The sequence below is a fragment of the Gnatocerus cornutus genome, chromosome 2 (genome assembly GCF_029298725.1).
Source record: "Gnatocerus cornutus isolate USDA-ARS CGAHR chromosome 2, icGnaCorn1.1, whole genome shotgun sequence".
Classification (NCBI taxonomy): Eukaryota; Metazoa; Arthropoda; class Insecta; order Coleoptera; family Tenebrionidae; genus Gnatocerus; species Gnatocerus cornutus.
In genome coordinates this window covers 2898529-2912997 of record NC_142234.1, presented here as the reverse complement: position 1 = coordinate 2912997, position 14469 = coordinate 2898529, and the positions used below count along the sequence as shown (strand labels likewise).

Here is a 14469-nt window from a genome sequence, read left to right as displayed (position 1 = left end):
AAATAACGTTGAGTTGTGCGGTTCACAAATGGACAAAACTCACCTGAGCTCGCTTAATTTCGGCATCATTATTTTGTTTGGAATTTTCAGTGGCATCAAAACAACCATCAAGCTCGCCCACTGAACCGCTTCTTCTGTGTTCAATTCTGGCAGTGTTTGAAACAGGACTAGGCGTCATACTTCTGAAATGTGGCGAAGGATTTCTGTTGTAATTCGGCGAGGGTGTTAATGCCCTCAGATTGTTATTCTTATTAATACTCGAATTCTTATTGTTCAATTCAACAGTGTTCTGGCTCTTCGGGATACAACCATTTTCATATATTATCACTTTATTATTTACGTTATTCTTTTCGCTAACCGTCACGTTAACATACTGCGGCGACTTTTTCCCAAAAATCGACCGATCAGGCGTCTTATTATCGTTGTAATTCGATTCAGCGTAATTCACTGCGTTCTGCGGGATATTCTTACTGAAACTTTTAAAATCAGGCGGCGACTTTCCAAGAACATCTTTCGCCGGTGTGTTCACTGTGACCAAATTTGAGGAGAAAACTTTCGGCGATATGTTTTTTTTGAAATTCTGTTGAGCTAAATATTCGAACTTGGAAACTTTGGTCATTATGCTAGAAGGAACGGGTTCTTCAACACCGGAATCGTTCAGTGATTCTTTGGAATTTTTTCTCGGTACCGCAGGCGGTTTCTTGTTGAATTTAGGTTGAAACGCGTTATCTGCTGGTTCGAATGTTATGGCAGCCATTGAGATTCGGGGGTTGGGTAAGACGGATTTCATTAGTTTTGCTTCTGCTGGGTGGTTAAAGCGCATGTAGTTGGATCTGCCGATGGTCAACATGACACCTGGAAAAACTACAATTAGCAGGAAGAAAGATAATATTTCAAATATTTGAAACGTAAACACGAGTTCGTAAGAACAAAGTTATACAGGGTCCGGCAACACTTGTGTCCACCCCCAGAATTGTCCTTAATTTTAAAGTTACAATTTTGAAAATTTGCATACGCTCATAGTTGACAAAGCTCTAAGTATAATTTTTAGCGATTTTTGAGCTCTTGCGGAAATATTCGCGATTTAATTTTTGTTTCAACATGACTATGATACAAATACAAGGTGTTTATAAATGTTTCTAGCATCAAAGGTGGCTCTGGAATTCCTGTCATGCACTATTTTGCCGCTTTGTGTTCATAGTGAATATAACTATCTTGAAATTCTTTTATGTTACTTACGTTAATGACGTTTCAGTTACAATTTTGTGTATAAGTTTTTCATTTTCTGGTTTTAAACCACAACTAACACAGTTTATTTCTCAAAACTCACTGTACTCCATGTTTGAGGTTAACTGCAAATGTCAGTTGAAAAATTGAAACTCACATTTGTAATGAGCGGCAAATTTCTATAACATTTCATAGCCACCCTTGATGCTAGAAACATTTATAAACACCTTGTATTTGAGTTTTTATTTTAAATCTAATGCAAATTGTGTTTGTTTAACACAACTTTGTTAAACTTCTTTGCAATAGGAAGTTTTGTGCTGACAACCGCACCTCAGAGTGAATCCCATGACAATTGGTCATAATTTGAAAAAAGACGACATTTTATTTCCTACACTAAAACAACATTAAATCTTTGATATGTGAGGTATAGACGTATTCAAATTCAGCAATTTCAAAATCCTCGATGGTTGAGGTAGTTAGAATTTATCTAAATACGAATTGAACACTTTATAGTTGACTAAGTAAACATTAAAAGCTTTGCTAAATTCAAATTTTGAAATAACTTCAAATTTCCGTAAATACGGGAGCCAATTGTCAATGTTTACAAAAGATGGCGTTTCTGTCAAAGTGCTGTCAGACAAGGTCGTCAACTTTTGGTGTATAAAAATGTCCCTATGAAGTACATTCCTCCACACAATTTTTTGGGATAGTCCCAAATTTCGGCCCAAGTTTGACATTTGGACCTCACTATCAATAGGTATAGTATATCCGGTGAGAGATTGGGAGATTTCGACAGTTGACATATAGGTTGGCAGCAAATGATGCTACAGAATACACTAAAAACGCTAAATTCCTACGCGAAATGGGTTGACAGGGTTGTCAAGTAACTGGGGTTATTTTGTGATTTTAAATTTCGCGCGTATGGTATACTTTTTATTGCGTAGATTTAGTTACTTTTCTGTCATTCAAGCTCTCACTGTACGAACTATAGTATATTAAAGAACGTGTTTTATAATGGCCAATTTGGTGCACGAGTTCCCGGTGTACAAAACGAGCCGTAGAGAAGATAAAACAAGTCCTTTATATTATTTTTCCTACGACCCCATATGAAAGTGACATTTTCCACACGGTTAAATGACTCCGAAAGTTGATGTTTTCGTACATCCATTTCCGAAAGTAAAAGTCACTAGTGTGATATGAATAAATCCGCACAGACCTGTCAAAATTGACAGTTATTTTCAAATACGAATGTAACTCCTAAATTTTTGTCTCAAATATCTAGACGATTCACTGTAAAACAACATGCATAATGGTAAAAATGAGTTGGTTAGGTCGTTTTTGACAAATCAGTTTTGACAGGTCTGTGCGGATATATTCATATCACACTAGTGACTTTTACTTTCGGAAATGGATGTACCAAAACATGAACTATCTAAATATGTGGCATACGTCACTTTTTTATGAGGTTGTAGAAAAATGACATTTAGAATAGATAAGAAATGAACTATTGTCGAAACTTATGGTTTCTTTCTGATGATGAAAGGTCGTAGGAAAAATAATGTACATAACTCGTCGGAAAGTGTCTTTCTTGCACTCGTGTAATATCTGCACTCGGCTGGCGCCTCGTGCATCTACTTTCACACTCGTGCGAAATTGGTCACTTTCCGTACGTGATATGTAAATGTCTATTTTCGAATTTGCACCCTTTTTTTAATCAAAAAATCATATTTTCCAATTTTAAGAGTTTTCGTGTTACACGATTGGTAATGGTTTTGTAACCACGACTTGCCACTTGATTTTCAAATAATTTAAAATTTGACATTTATTGAGTTTCACTATTACTGAATTTTAACCTAACCTCACAACCTGCATTCACATCTATTGTATTTAGGTACAATTATTGTTGGCCGCAAAGGACAATTCAATTATATTGATACATTGTTTATTTCACGCAGCAATTTATTAAACACGAATCGTAAAATCCAAATTGACCAAGAACTTGACAGGTGACAGTCAGACTAATTAGTTCTGCCAATTCTTAAAAAACAAAGTTTCCTACTTTGAGTTCTTTTATAGATATCTATAAATGACTCGAAATTGAGTACTCTAATGGACCTATTAAAGCGGAAAATTCGAAAATTAGTATATTAAAAAACGTGTTTTATAATGGAAAATTTGGTGCGCGAGTTCCCGGTGTACAAAACGAGCCGTAGGCGAGTTTTGTATGGGGCGAGTGCACCAATGCCATTATAAAACAAGTCCTTTATACTATTTTTTCGAATTTGCACCCTTTTTTTAATAAAAAAAATTAAATTTTCCAATTCTAAGAGTTTTCGTGTTACTCGGTTGGTAATGGTTTTGTGCCACTTGATTTTCAAATTCAATTTAAAATTTGACATTTATCGAGTTTCACTATTACTGAATTTTGACTTAACGTAACCTAACCTCACAGCCAGTATTCACATCTATTACATTTAGGTACAATTATTGTTGGCCGCAGAGGACAATTCAATTATATTGATACAATTTTTATTCACGCAGCAATTTATTCAACACGAATCGTAAAATCCAAATTGAACAAGAACTTGACAGGTGACAGCCAGATTAATTAGTTCTGCCAATTCTTAAAAAACAAAATTTCCTACTTTGAGTTCTTTTATTGAGTACTCTAATGGACCTATTAAAGCGGCAAATTCAAAAAAAGAAATAAATGGTGCGATTATGAAAAAACGTCGGAATAAATATTTACATTAACAGTGTCGTTAGCGCGGTTTATTTAACCTTTACGAATATAATTGTAGGATCTGTTTGCACAGGCTCATTTAACCAAAAAACTATTTTTAATCATGAGACATTTTACCTACCAATTTCATGTTGTACAAGCAAGCAGACTGTTGTCACTAACCACACTGAACATCCAGTAATGTTATCATTAGTTTCACCCGAATATGACTCAGTTCATCTTGCATCATCACAACAATAAAATCTCTAATTATGAACATATGCAAGTCCTCAATTCAGCGATAACAAACTAGTCTTACCCTGCGATAGTCGCGTTGGTGTGTCGATTTTGATTCCATCGATAGAAACATTGTCGCAAAGCGGATAAATCGTAACGACACCTTCACTATTTTCGATGTGACAATGTAACGGCAGCACTCCCGTTCCTTGGACTTTAATGTCAACTCCAGGTCCACATCCTAGGGTTACTCTCCCTGAAAAATAATAACAGCTATGAAAGTGTTAACAACAAAATAAAGTAAACAGAGACAGGAAAGTGTCGAGCTAAAAAAAGCGATTTGTTTCTTCCCGTTTTTAAAATAAACTCTTCCATTCGGCAGATGTAGACGTTTTCCAGCTTTAAACGCACCTACGGAACCCCAACGGAAATAGATTCATATCCCACACCGCGATTTGAATAAACAAAGCTCTAAGCGGCTAATTAAACGATGTTGCTTCATTTCACTGGCCAAGATTAAATATTATTATTCCCCATTATCACGGGTGTTATCAACCAAATGTTACAACACGCATTACACAATGTGTTTGTGATTAGATGCGATCTGAAGAAGAACTCTCAACAGTTGACAACTCGTTAAATTAAGAAAATTACAGCTTTTGATGGGAAATTAAAAAAATGACAATATTTCTCCAAATAAAAATGTTCAAAATTTGTGTTTTTTACTGTATGATGTTGTAACTGGTCACAGTTTATAAACAAGTCGAATGAAAAATGTCTAGAATTTTCATTGCTAAAAACTGTGAGAATTATGGGCTTTAAAAGAATGAAAATTTGCTGTTTATGCTAAAATGTTCTAAAATTTTGAAATTTGGCATACATAAAGAGCAATACAAGAATAGTAAAGTCTCCAAATTTGTTTACATAAGTGTTAAAATTAAGAATGTTACATCGTTCGATAAAAAATTCAAAAAAATTAAATAGATTTTTAAAATATTTTTTAAACATTTCTCTGTTTTAATGTACAGTATGTCCCCGGATTGAGTTCACAAGAGGGAAAAAAAGTTTTCTTTTCTATTTTACAAAAAAATTTTAAAGGAATAACATTTTTTGCTTATTTCAAAATAGATAAATCTGCAATTAAAATTTCAAAATTATTATTTGTACTCTTAAAAATTATTTTTATTTATTAAATTTTGTAATCATGTTTAAATAACAGCAGGCTGTGGATTCGCAATATCAAATAGTGCGTTAAAGATTAAAGAAAAATTTACCCAATAATGTGTAAGTTTTAAAAATTGGAAAAAATTGCAATTGCATCCTTAACAATAATCGAGAAAATTCGAAACAGTTTCAAAGAATTACGAGTTAGAATTGAACTATGTGCTAAAACAGGTAATGGGTCAATCAAATACTGGAAATTGGTTTGAGTTAAAGAACAAATTTCATTTCTTTGACATTTTTTGCAGAATTAAAAATAAAAAAGTTCTTCGTTATTTTTTGTTTTTTTCGATTTTAAGAACACAGCCTGATAATATTAAAGTTTTAATTAAAGATTTATTTATTTGAAATTAAGCAAAAAATATTAATCCTTTGTCATTTTTTTGAAAAATGAAAAATAGCGTTTTTTTCCTCTTGTGAACTCAATCCGGGGACATACTGTATGTTGTTGTAAAAGAGCACAATTTATAAACGCATTGAATACAAAAATCTTTTCATTCCCAAAACGTTAAAATTGTCAAAATTAGGTCATTTTTTGAATACTTTGAAAGTTTAATTTGAAAAAAAAATTGTAGAATTTGTGTCTTTTATTCTACACGGTGTTTATAAATGTTTCTAGCATCAAGGGGGGCTTTGGAATTTCTGTCATGCGCTATTTTGCCGCTTTGTTTTCATAGTGAATATAACTATCTTGAAAATTGTTTATAATGTTATTTACCTCAATGACGTTTCAGTTACAGTTTTGTGTCCAAGTTTTTGATTTCCAAGTTTCAAACCACAACAGAACAGTTTATTTCGCAAAACTTACTTTGCTCCATGTTTGAGGTTAACTGCAAATGTCAGTTGAAAAATCGAAATCCGCATTTGTAAAGAGCGGCAAATTTCTTTGACATTTCATAGCCACCCTTTATGCTAGAAAAATTTATAAACACCTTGTATAATGTAGTAATTTGGCACAAGTAATAAACAACTCAAAAGTAGCAATTTCTCCAGCTTTCATTGGCCAATCGTTAATATTACCAGAATTACGATTTTTAAATACAAGGTGTTTATAAATGCATCAAGGGGGGCTTTGGAATTCCTGTGCTGCGCTATTTTGCCGCTTTGTTTTCATAGTGAATATAACTATGTTAACTATTATTTCAAATTTCACCTACGTCTACGACTTTTCAGTTTCGGTTTTGTGTCAAAATTTTAGATTTTCAGGCTTCACACTACAACTTGAACAGTTTGTTTTCAAAACTAACTTTGTTCAATGATTGAGGTTAACTACAAATGTCAGTTGAAAAATCTAAACCCACATTTGTAACGAGCAGCAAATTTCTTTGACATTTCATAGCCACCCTTGATGCTAGAAACATTTATAAACACCTTGTACAAATTTTAAAATTTTTTGTTTTTTCTGAAAATACAAATTTGTAAAATCTGCATCTTTTGCTATATAATTTTGTAATTTGGCACACTTAATAATCAAGTTTAGATAAGTTATCTGCTCAAATTTTATGACAGTTGCAATAAAGCTACAAAAGTTACAAATTTTTATAAAAAAATTTAAAATTTCGACTTGTACTAATAACGAACCTATTCTGAAATTTGTGCCTTTTACTCAATCAATTTGAAATTTGACACACAAAATAAGTAGTTCTCAAGTAGCAATCTCTCCAAATTTTATTGCAATTGCGTTCAAATTAAGAAAATTACAGGTTTTGATAGAAATTTTGAAAAATTAAATTATTTCTCAAAATAAAAATTTCTATATTATTATTTTTTTGGTATATGATTTTGTAACGAGGTACAGTTTATAAACGGATCAAATGCGCACTTTTTCTAAATTTTTAGAGCTAAAGCGTTAAAACTACTAAAATTACGATTTTTACGAAAAATTTTGGAATTTTAAGTTCATCCTGAAAGTAAAAATTTGTAAAATGTTTTATAATTTTGTAATCAAGCATAGGTAAAGATTATTCTAAATTTCATTAAGTTAGCACTAAAATTAATATAGCAAAATTACAGGTTTTCGTCAGAATTTTATAAAAAGTTAAATCCGCAAAATAAAGATTTTCAAAATCAAAATTTGACTCTTCCTTTGTTAGACGCTGTAACTAAGAATTCAAAAGCTGATTAAATACAAAAATCTCTTAAATTTTCATTACAAAATCGTTAAAATTTCCAAAGTTACATTTTTTAAGCAAAATTTCGGAATTTGTAGTTCGTCCTAAAACGAAAAAAATTGTCAAATTTGCCTTTTTTGATCTATAATTTTGTAGTTAACCAAAGTTATTAAATAAGTCAAGACAAGTTATCTTCTCAAATTTGACCTGACCTGAACTGACCTGACACATAGATGGTGTCACTTTTGAGTCAAAATAAGCGCTAAAATTAAAAAAAATATATGTAAAGTAAAAACCTGTAATTTTGACATTTTTGAAGTTCCAAACCTGACACATAGATGGCGCCATTTTTGGGTCAGGTCAGGTCAAATTATGCTTAAAAATCAAAAAAAATATGTAAAGTAAAGTAAAAACCTATAACTTGTGACATTTCTGAAATTCCAGACCTGACACATAGATGGCGCCACTTTGGAGTCAAAATACGCGCTAAAATTCAAAAAAAATATGTAAAGTAAAAACCTGTAATTTTTGACATTTCTGAAGTTCCAAACCTGACATATAGACGGCGCCATTTTTGGGTCAGGTCAGGTCAAATTATGCTTAAAAATCAAAAAAAATATGTAAAATAAAAAAACCTATAACTTGTGACATTTCTGAAATTCCAGACCTGACACATAGATGGCGCCACTTTTGAGTCAAAATTCGCACTAAAATTCAAAAAAAAAATGTAAAGGAAAGTAAAAACCTGTAATTTTTGCATTAAAACTTTAGAAATTACAGAACTTAACAAAACAAATTTTAAGTTGTGGTTTGTACCCAAAAAGAATCTGATCTAAAATTCTCTTCAGATCAACAGTCTCTACAGTCTCAACAGATGTTCGTCAGAGTAAATATGTGCGCAACAATATTTTAGACGGATTTTCAACATCCAAAAAAACTAAACTTGCACGGAATGCAGAGTAATTAAACTCAATGCGTGATAAAACACGAGAGCTGCATTTTCACCAGAACTAATTGGTTAACATGCTTCGTTAGTTTAGTATATTTTGGTGCCGACAAACCCCGACAAATGGGGAGGAACTTGAGACTATCTGCAAATTATAAAACTCTCTTGTTACATTTTAAAACACATGTGGCATAGCGCCAGATCTCTAACACTAATTTTATGTAAATAAACAGGCTGAATCTAATAATGAAAATCCAGCAGTTGGTTGTTAACATTGACTTGGGTCCGTTAAGTTAGCCCCACCAGTTATAGAATTTCTATAAAATATTACATAGGCCAATGCGCTAATTATGCGCCACAATTTTCATTTTATCATTTTTTTGTTACTTGCGTCAGCTCCCCCTCAGTTAACAAAATTAATTGATTTTTATGTCAATCCATTGCGCCAATTATGCGCTATTATGCGCCACAATCTTCGTTTTTTGCGCTACCTCCCCTAGAAAGTTACAATCATATTTTAAAATTAATTTAAAAACCAACGGGCTTTGCTGTAAAAAATTGAACCGAAAAATGTATAAATCATACAGTATACATTTATTTCGATTATACAGGGTCCGGCAACACTTGTGTCCACCCCTAAAATCGTCTTTAATTTTAAAGATAAAATTTTAGAAATTTGCATACGTAAATTTGTTTTTTATCACGGTTTGGTTGGCGTCGCGATGCCTAAGAAGTATAATTTTTAGCGATTTTTGAGTTTTTGCGGAAATATTTGCAAACTCAATTTTTTTTCAACATAACTGTGACACAAATATTTGAGTTTTTATTTTAAATCTACAGCAAATTGTGGTTAAAATTAGAGTCAGCCCCCCCCAGTCAACAAAATTAATTGATTTTCATGTCAATCAATTGCGCCAATTAACATTGCAAATCAGTACCGTAGCAACCGCGTCAACGCAATTTTGCGCCACTGACTTGAAATCGGGCCCTTTGCCCTTTACTGAAAACCTTCAAAACCAGATTGCTATGGTTAGTCACAACTCACAGCTCATAGTTGACAAAGCTCTAGAAGCTGACGCAAAAATTTGTTTTTTATCACGGTTTGGTTGGCGTCGCGACGCCTAAGAAGTATAATTTTTAGCGATTTTTGAGTTTTTGCGGAAATATTTGCAAACTCAATTTTTTTTCAACATAACTGTGACACAAATATTTGAGTTTTTATTTTAAATCTACAGCAAATTGTGGTTAAAATTAGAGTCAGCCCCCCCCAGTCAACAAAATTAATTGATTTTCATGTCAATCAATTGCGCCAATTAACATTGCAAATCAGTACCGTAGCAACCGCGTCAACGCAATTTTGCGCCACTGACTTGAAATCGGGCCCTTTGCCCTTTACTGAAAACCTTCAAAACCAGATTGCTATGGTTAGTCACAACTCACAGCTCATAGTTGACAAAGCTCTAGAAGCTGACGCAAAAATTTGTTTTTTATCACGGTTTGGTTGGCGTCGCGACGCCTAAGAAGTATAATTTTTAGCGATTTTTGAGTTTTTGCGGAAATATTTGCAAACTCAATTTTTTTTCAACATAACTGTGACACAAATATTTGAGTTTTTATTTTAAATCTACAGCAAATTGTGGTTAAAATTAGAGTCAGCCCCCCCCAGTCAACAAAATTAATTGATTTTCATGTCAATCAATTGCGCCAATTAACATTGCAAATCAGTACCGTAGCAACCGCGTCAACGCAATTTTGCGCCACTGACTTGAAATCGGGCCCTTTGCCCTTTACTGAAAACCTTCAAAACCAGATTGCTATGGTTAGTCACAACTCACAGCTCATAGTTGACAAAGCTCTAGAAGCTGACGCAAAAATTTGTTTTTTATCACGGTTTGGTTGGCGTCGCGACGCCTAAGAAGTATAATTTTTAGCGATTTTTGAGTTTTTGCGGAAATATTTGCAAACTCAATTTTTTTTCAACATAACTGTGACACAAATATTTGAGTTTTTATTTTAAATCTACAGCAAATTGTGGTTAAAATTAGAGTCAGCCCCCCCCAGTCAACAAAATTAATTGATTTTCATGTCAATCAATTGCGCCAATTAACATTGCAAATCAGTACCGTAGCAACCGCGTCAACGCAATTTTGCGCCACTGACTTGAAATCGGGCCCTTTGCCCTTTACTGAAAACCTTCAAAACCAGATTGCTATGGTTAGTCACAACTCACAGCTCATAGTTGACAAAGCTCTAGAAGTTGACGCAAAAATTTGTTTTTTATCACCGATAGTTTTGGAAAAAAACGCCTTAAATATGTAATTTTTAGCTAATTGTGAGGATAATTGTGAAATCAACCGCTAATTTAATTTTTTTCCAATATAAATGTTTTAAAAATATCTCTTGTCATTTTAGATTTAATGCAAATTATATATAAAATTTGAGGAAATAATGCTGTTTTATCAAATCGCGACCTGAGGTTTCTAACTAACATTTGCATTAAATTGATCAGTGTTCACGTTATCAGTGATATCTCTTTAATTTATTAAGCATTTATTTAAAAAAAATGGCAGGATCTATTAAAATCATTTTGGCTTGTAATATTAACTCATTTCTTTTTTATACATGATAGAAAATGTTTAAAAAAAATCGCAAAAATTATTATCTTTAAAATTAAAGACGATTTTGGGAGTGGACAAAGTATGCCGGACCCTGTATAATTGGCATAATTGATCGACAAAAAAAATGGATTTATTTAACTAGAAAGGAAGGCTGGCGATTAACTATAAGAGTCTGTATTTGTGAGTTTTAAAGTAAAGCGCAAAAAAAACTTTAATTGGCATAAAATACGCGTAATTGGCGCAAAATAGCGCATAATTGGCGCAATTGGGTAAAAAGAATGATTGTAACTTTCTAGGGGAGGCAGCGCAAAAAACGAAAATTGTGGCGCAGAATAGCGCATAATTGGCGCAATTGATTGACATAAAAATCAATTAATTTTGTTAACTGGGGGGGGCTGACGCAAGTAACAAAAAAATGATTGTAACTTTCTAGGGGAGGTAGCGCAAAAAACGAAGATTGTGGCGCATAATAGCGCATAATTGGCGCAAATGATTGACATAAAAATCAATTAATTTTGTGGACTGAGGGGGGGCTGACGCAGGTAACAAAAAATGATTGTAACTTTCTAGGAGAGGCAGCGCAAAAAACGAAAATTGTGGCGCAGAATAGCGCATAATTGGCGCAAATGATTGACATAAAAATCAATTAATTTTGTGGACTGAGGGGGGGCTGACGCAGGTAACAAAAAATGATTGTAACTTTCTAGGAGAGGCAGCGCAAAAAACGAAAATTGTTGCGCAGAATTGCGCATAATTGGCGCAATTGATTGACATAAAAATCAATTAATTTTGTTAACTGGGGGGGGCTGACGCAAGTAACAAAAAAATGATTGTAACTTTCTAGGGGAGGTAGCGCAAAAAACGAAGATTGTGGCGCATAATAGCGCATAATTGGCGCAAATGATTGACATAAAAATCAATTAATTTTGTGGACTGAGGGGGGGCTGACGCAGGTAACAAAAAATGATTGTAACTTTCTAGGAGAGGCAGCGCAAAAAACGAAAATTGTGGCGCAGAATAGCGCATAATTGGCGCAAATGATTGACATAAAAATCAATTAATTTTGTGGACTGAGGGGGGGCTGACGCAGGTAACAAAAAATGATTGTAACTTTCTAGGAGAGGCAGCGCAAAAAACGAAAATTGTTGCGCAGAATAGCGCATAATTGGCGCAATTGATTGACATAAAAATCAATTAATTTTGTTAACTGGGGGGGGCCTGACGCAAGTAACAAAAAAAATGATTGTAACTTTCTAGGGAAGGTAGCGCAAAAAACGAAGATTGTGGCGCATAATAGCGCATAATTGGCGGAATTGATTGACATAAAAATCAATTAATTTTATTAACTGGGGGGTCTGACGCAGGTAACAAAAAATTATTGTAACTTTCTAGGAAAGGCAGCGCAAAAAACGAAAATTGTAGCGCAGAATAGCGCATAATTGGCGCGATTGATTGACATAAAAATCAATTAATTTTGTTAACTGGGGGGCCTGACGCAAGTAACAAAAAATGATTGTAACTTTCTAGGAGAGGCAGCGCAAAAAACGAAAATTGTGGCGCAGAATAGCGCATAATTGGCGCAATTGATTGACATAAAAATCAATTATATTTGTTAACTGGGGGGCCTGACGAAAGTAACAAAAAAATGATTGTAACTTTCTAGGGGAGGCAGCGCAAAAAACGAAGATTGTGGCGCATAATAGCGCATAATTGGCGGAATTTATTGACATAAAAATCAATTAATTTTATTAACTGGGGGGTCTGACGCAGGTAACAAAAAATTATTGTAACTTTCTAGGAAAGGCAGCGCAAAAAACGAAAATTGTGGCGCAGAATAGCGCATAATTGGCGCGATTGATTGACATAAAAATCAATTAATTTTGTTAACTGGGGGGCCTGACGCAAGTAACAAAAAATGATTGTAACTTTCTAGGAGAGGCAGCGCAAAAAACGAAAATTGTGGCGCAGAATAGCGCATAATTGGCGCAATTGATTGACATAAAAATCAATTAATTTTGTTAACTGGGGGGGCCTGACGAAAGTAACAAAAAAATGATTGTAACTTTCTAGGGGAGGCAGCGCAAAAAACGAAGATTGTGGCGCATAATAGCGCATAATTGGCGGAATTTATTGACATAAAAATCAATTAATTTTATTAACTGGGGGGTCTGACGCAGGTAACAAAAAATTATTGTAACTTTCTAGGAAAGGCAGCGCAAAAAACGAAAATTGTGGCGCAGAATAGCGCATAATTGGCGCGATTGATTGACATAAAAATCAATTAATTTTGTTAACTGGGGGGCCTGACGCAAGTAACAAAAAATGATTGTAACTTTCTAGGAGAGGTAGCGCAAAAAACGAAGATTGTGGCGCATAATAGCGCATAATTGGCGGAATTGATTGACATAAAAATCAATTAATTTTATTAACTGGGGGGTCTGACGCAGGTAACAAAAAATTATTGTAACTTTCTAGGGGAGGCAGCGCAAAAAAACGAAAATTGTGGCGCATAATAGCGCATAATTGGCGGAATTGATTGACATAAAAATCAATTAATTTTATTAACTGGGGGGGTCTGACGCAGGTAACAAAAAATTATTGTAACTTTCTAGGAGAGGCAGCGCAAAAAACGAAAATTGTGGCGCAGAATAGCGCATAATTGGCGCGATTGATTGACATAAAAATCAATTAATTTTGTTAACTGGGGGGGCCTGACGAAAGTAACAAAAAAATGATTGTAACTTTCTAGGGGAGGCAGCGCAAAAAACGAAGATTGTGGCGCATAATAGCGCATAATTGGCGGAATTGATTGACATAAAAATCAATTAATTTTATTAACTGGGGGGTCTGACGCAGGTAACAAAAAATGATTGTAACTTTCTAGGAAAGGCAGCGCAAAAAACGAAAATTGTGGCGCAGAATAGCGCATAATTGGCGCGATTGATTGACATAAAAATCAATTAATTTTATTAACTGGGGGGTCTGACGCAAGTAACAAAAAATGATTGTAACTTTCTAGGGGAGGTAGCGCAAAAAACGAAGATTGTGGCGCATAATAGCGCATAATTGGCGGAATTGATTGACATAAAAATCAATTAATTTTATTAACTGGGGGGTCTGACGCAAGTAACAAAAAATGATTGTAACTTTCTAGGGGAGGTAGCGCAAAAAACGAAGATTGTGGCGCATAATAGCGCATAATTGGCGGAATTGATTGACATAAAAATCAATTAATTTTATTAACTGGGGGGTCTGACGCAGGTAACAAAAAATGATTGTAACTTTCTAGGAAAGGCAGCGCAAAAAACGAAAATTGTGGCGCAGAATAGCGCATAATTGGCGCGATTGATTGACATAAAAATCAATTAATTTTGTTAACTGGGGGGG

At 33.9% G+C, this 14469-nt stretch overlaps 1 protein-coding gene across 2 annotated transcripts in view; it reads right to left on the bottom strand.

Annotated features, from left to right (window-relative positions):
• Nucleotides 1-14469, bottom strand: part of LOC148178150 (uncharacterized) — a 48861-nt gene that overhangs the window by 19762 nt on the left and 14630 nt on the right. For both annotated transcript variants that reach the window (XM_088031477.1, XM_088031476.1), the window contains exons 3-4: nucleotides 4269-4442; nucleotides 44-855 (exon numbers count right to left, since the gene is read on the bottom strand). In XM_088031477.1, the coding sequence (XP_087887603.1) occupies nucleotides 44-855; nucleotides 4269-4442 (986 nt within the window). The remainder of the gene's footprint in view (nucleotides 1-43; nucleotides 856-4268; nucleotides 4443-14469) is intronic.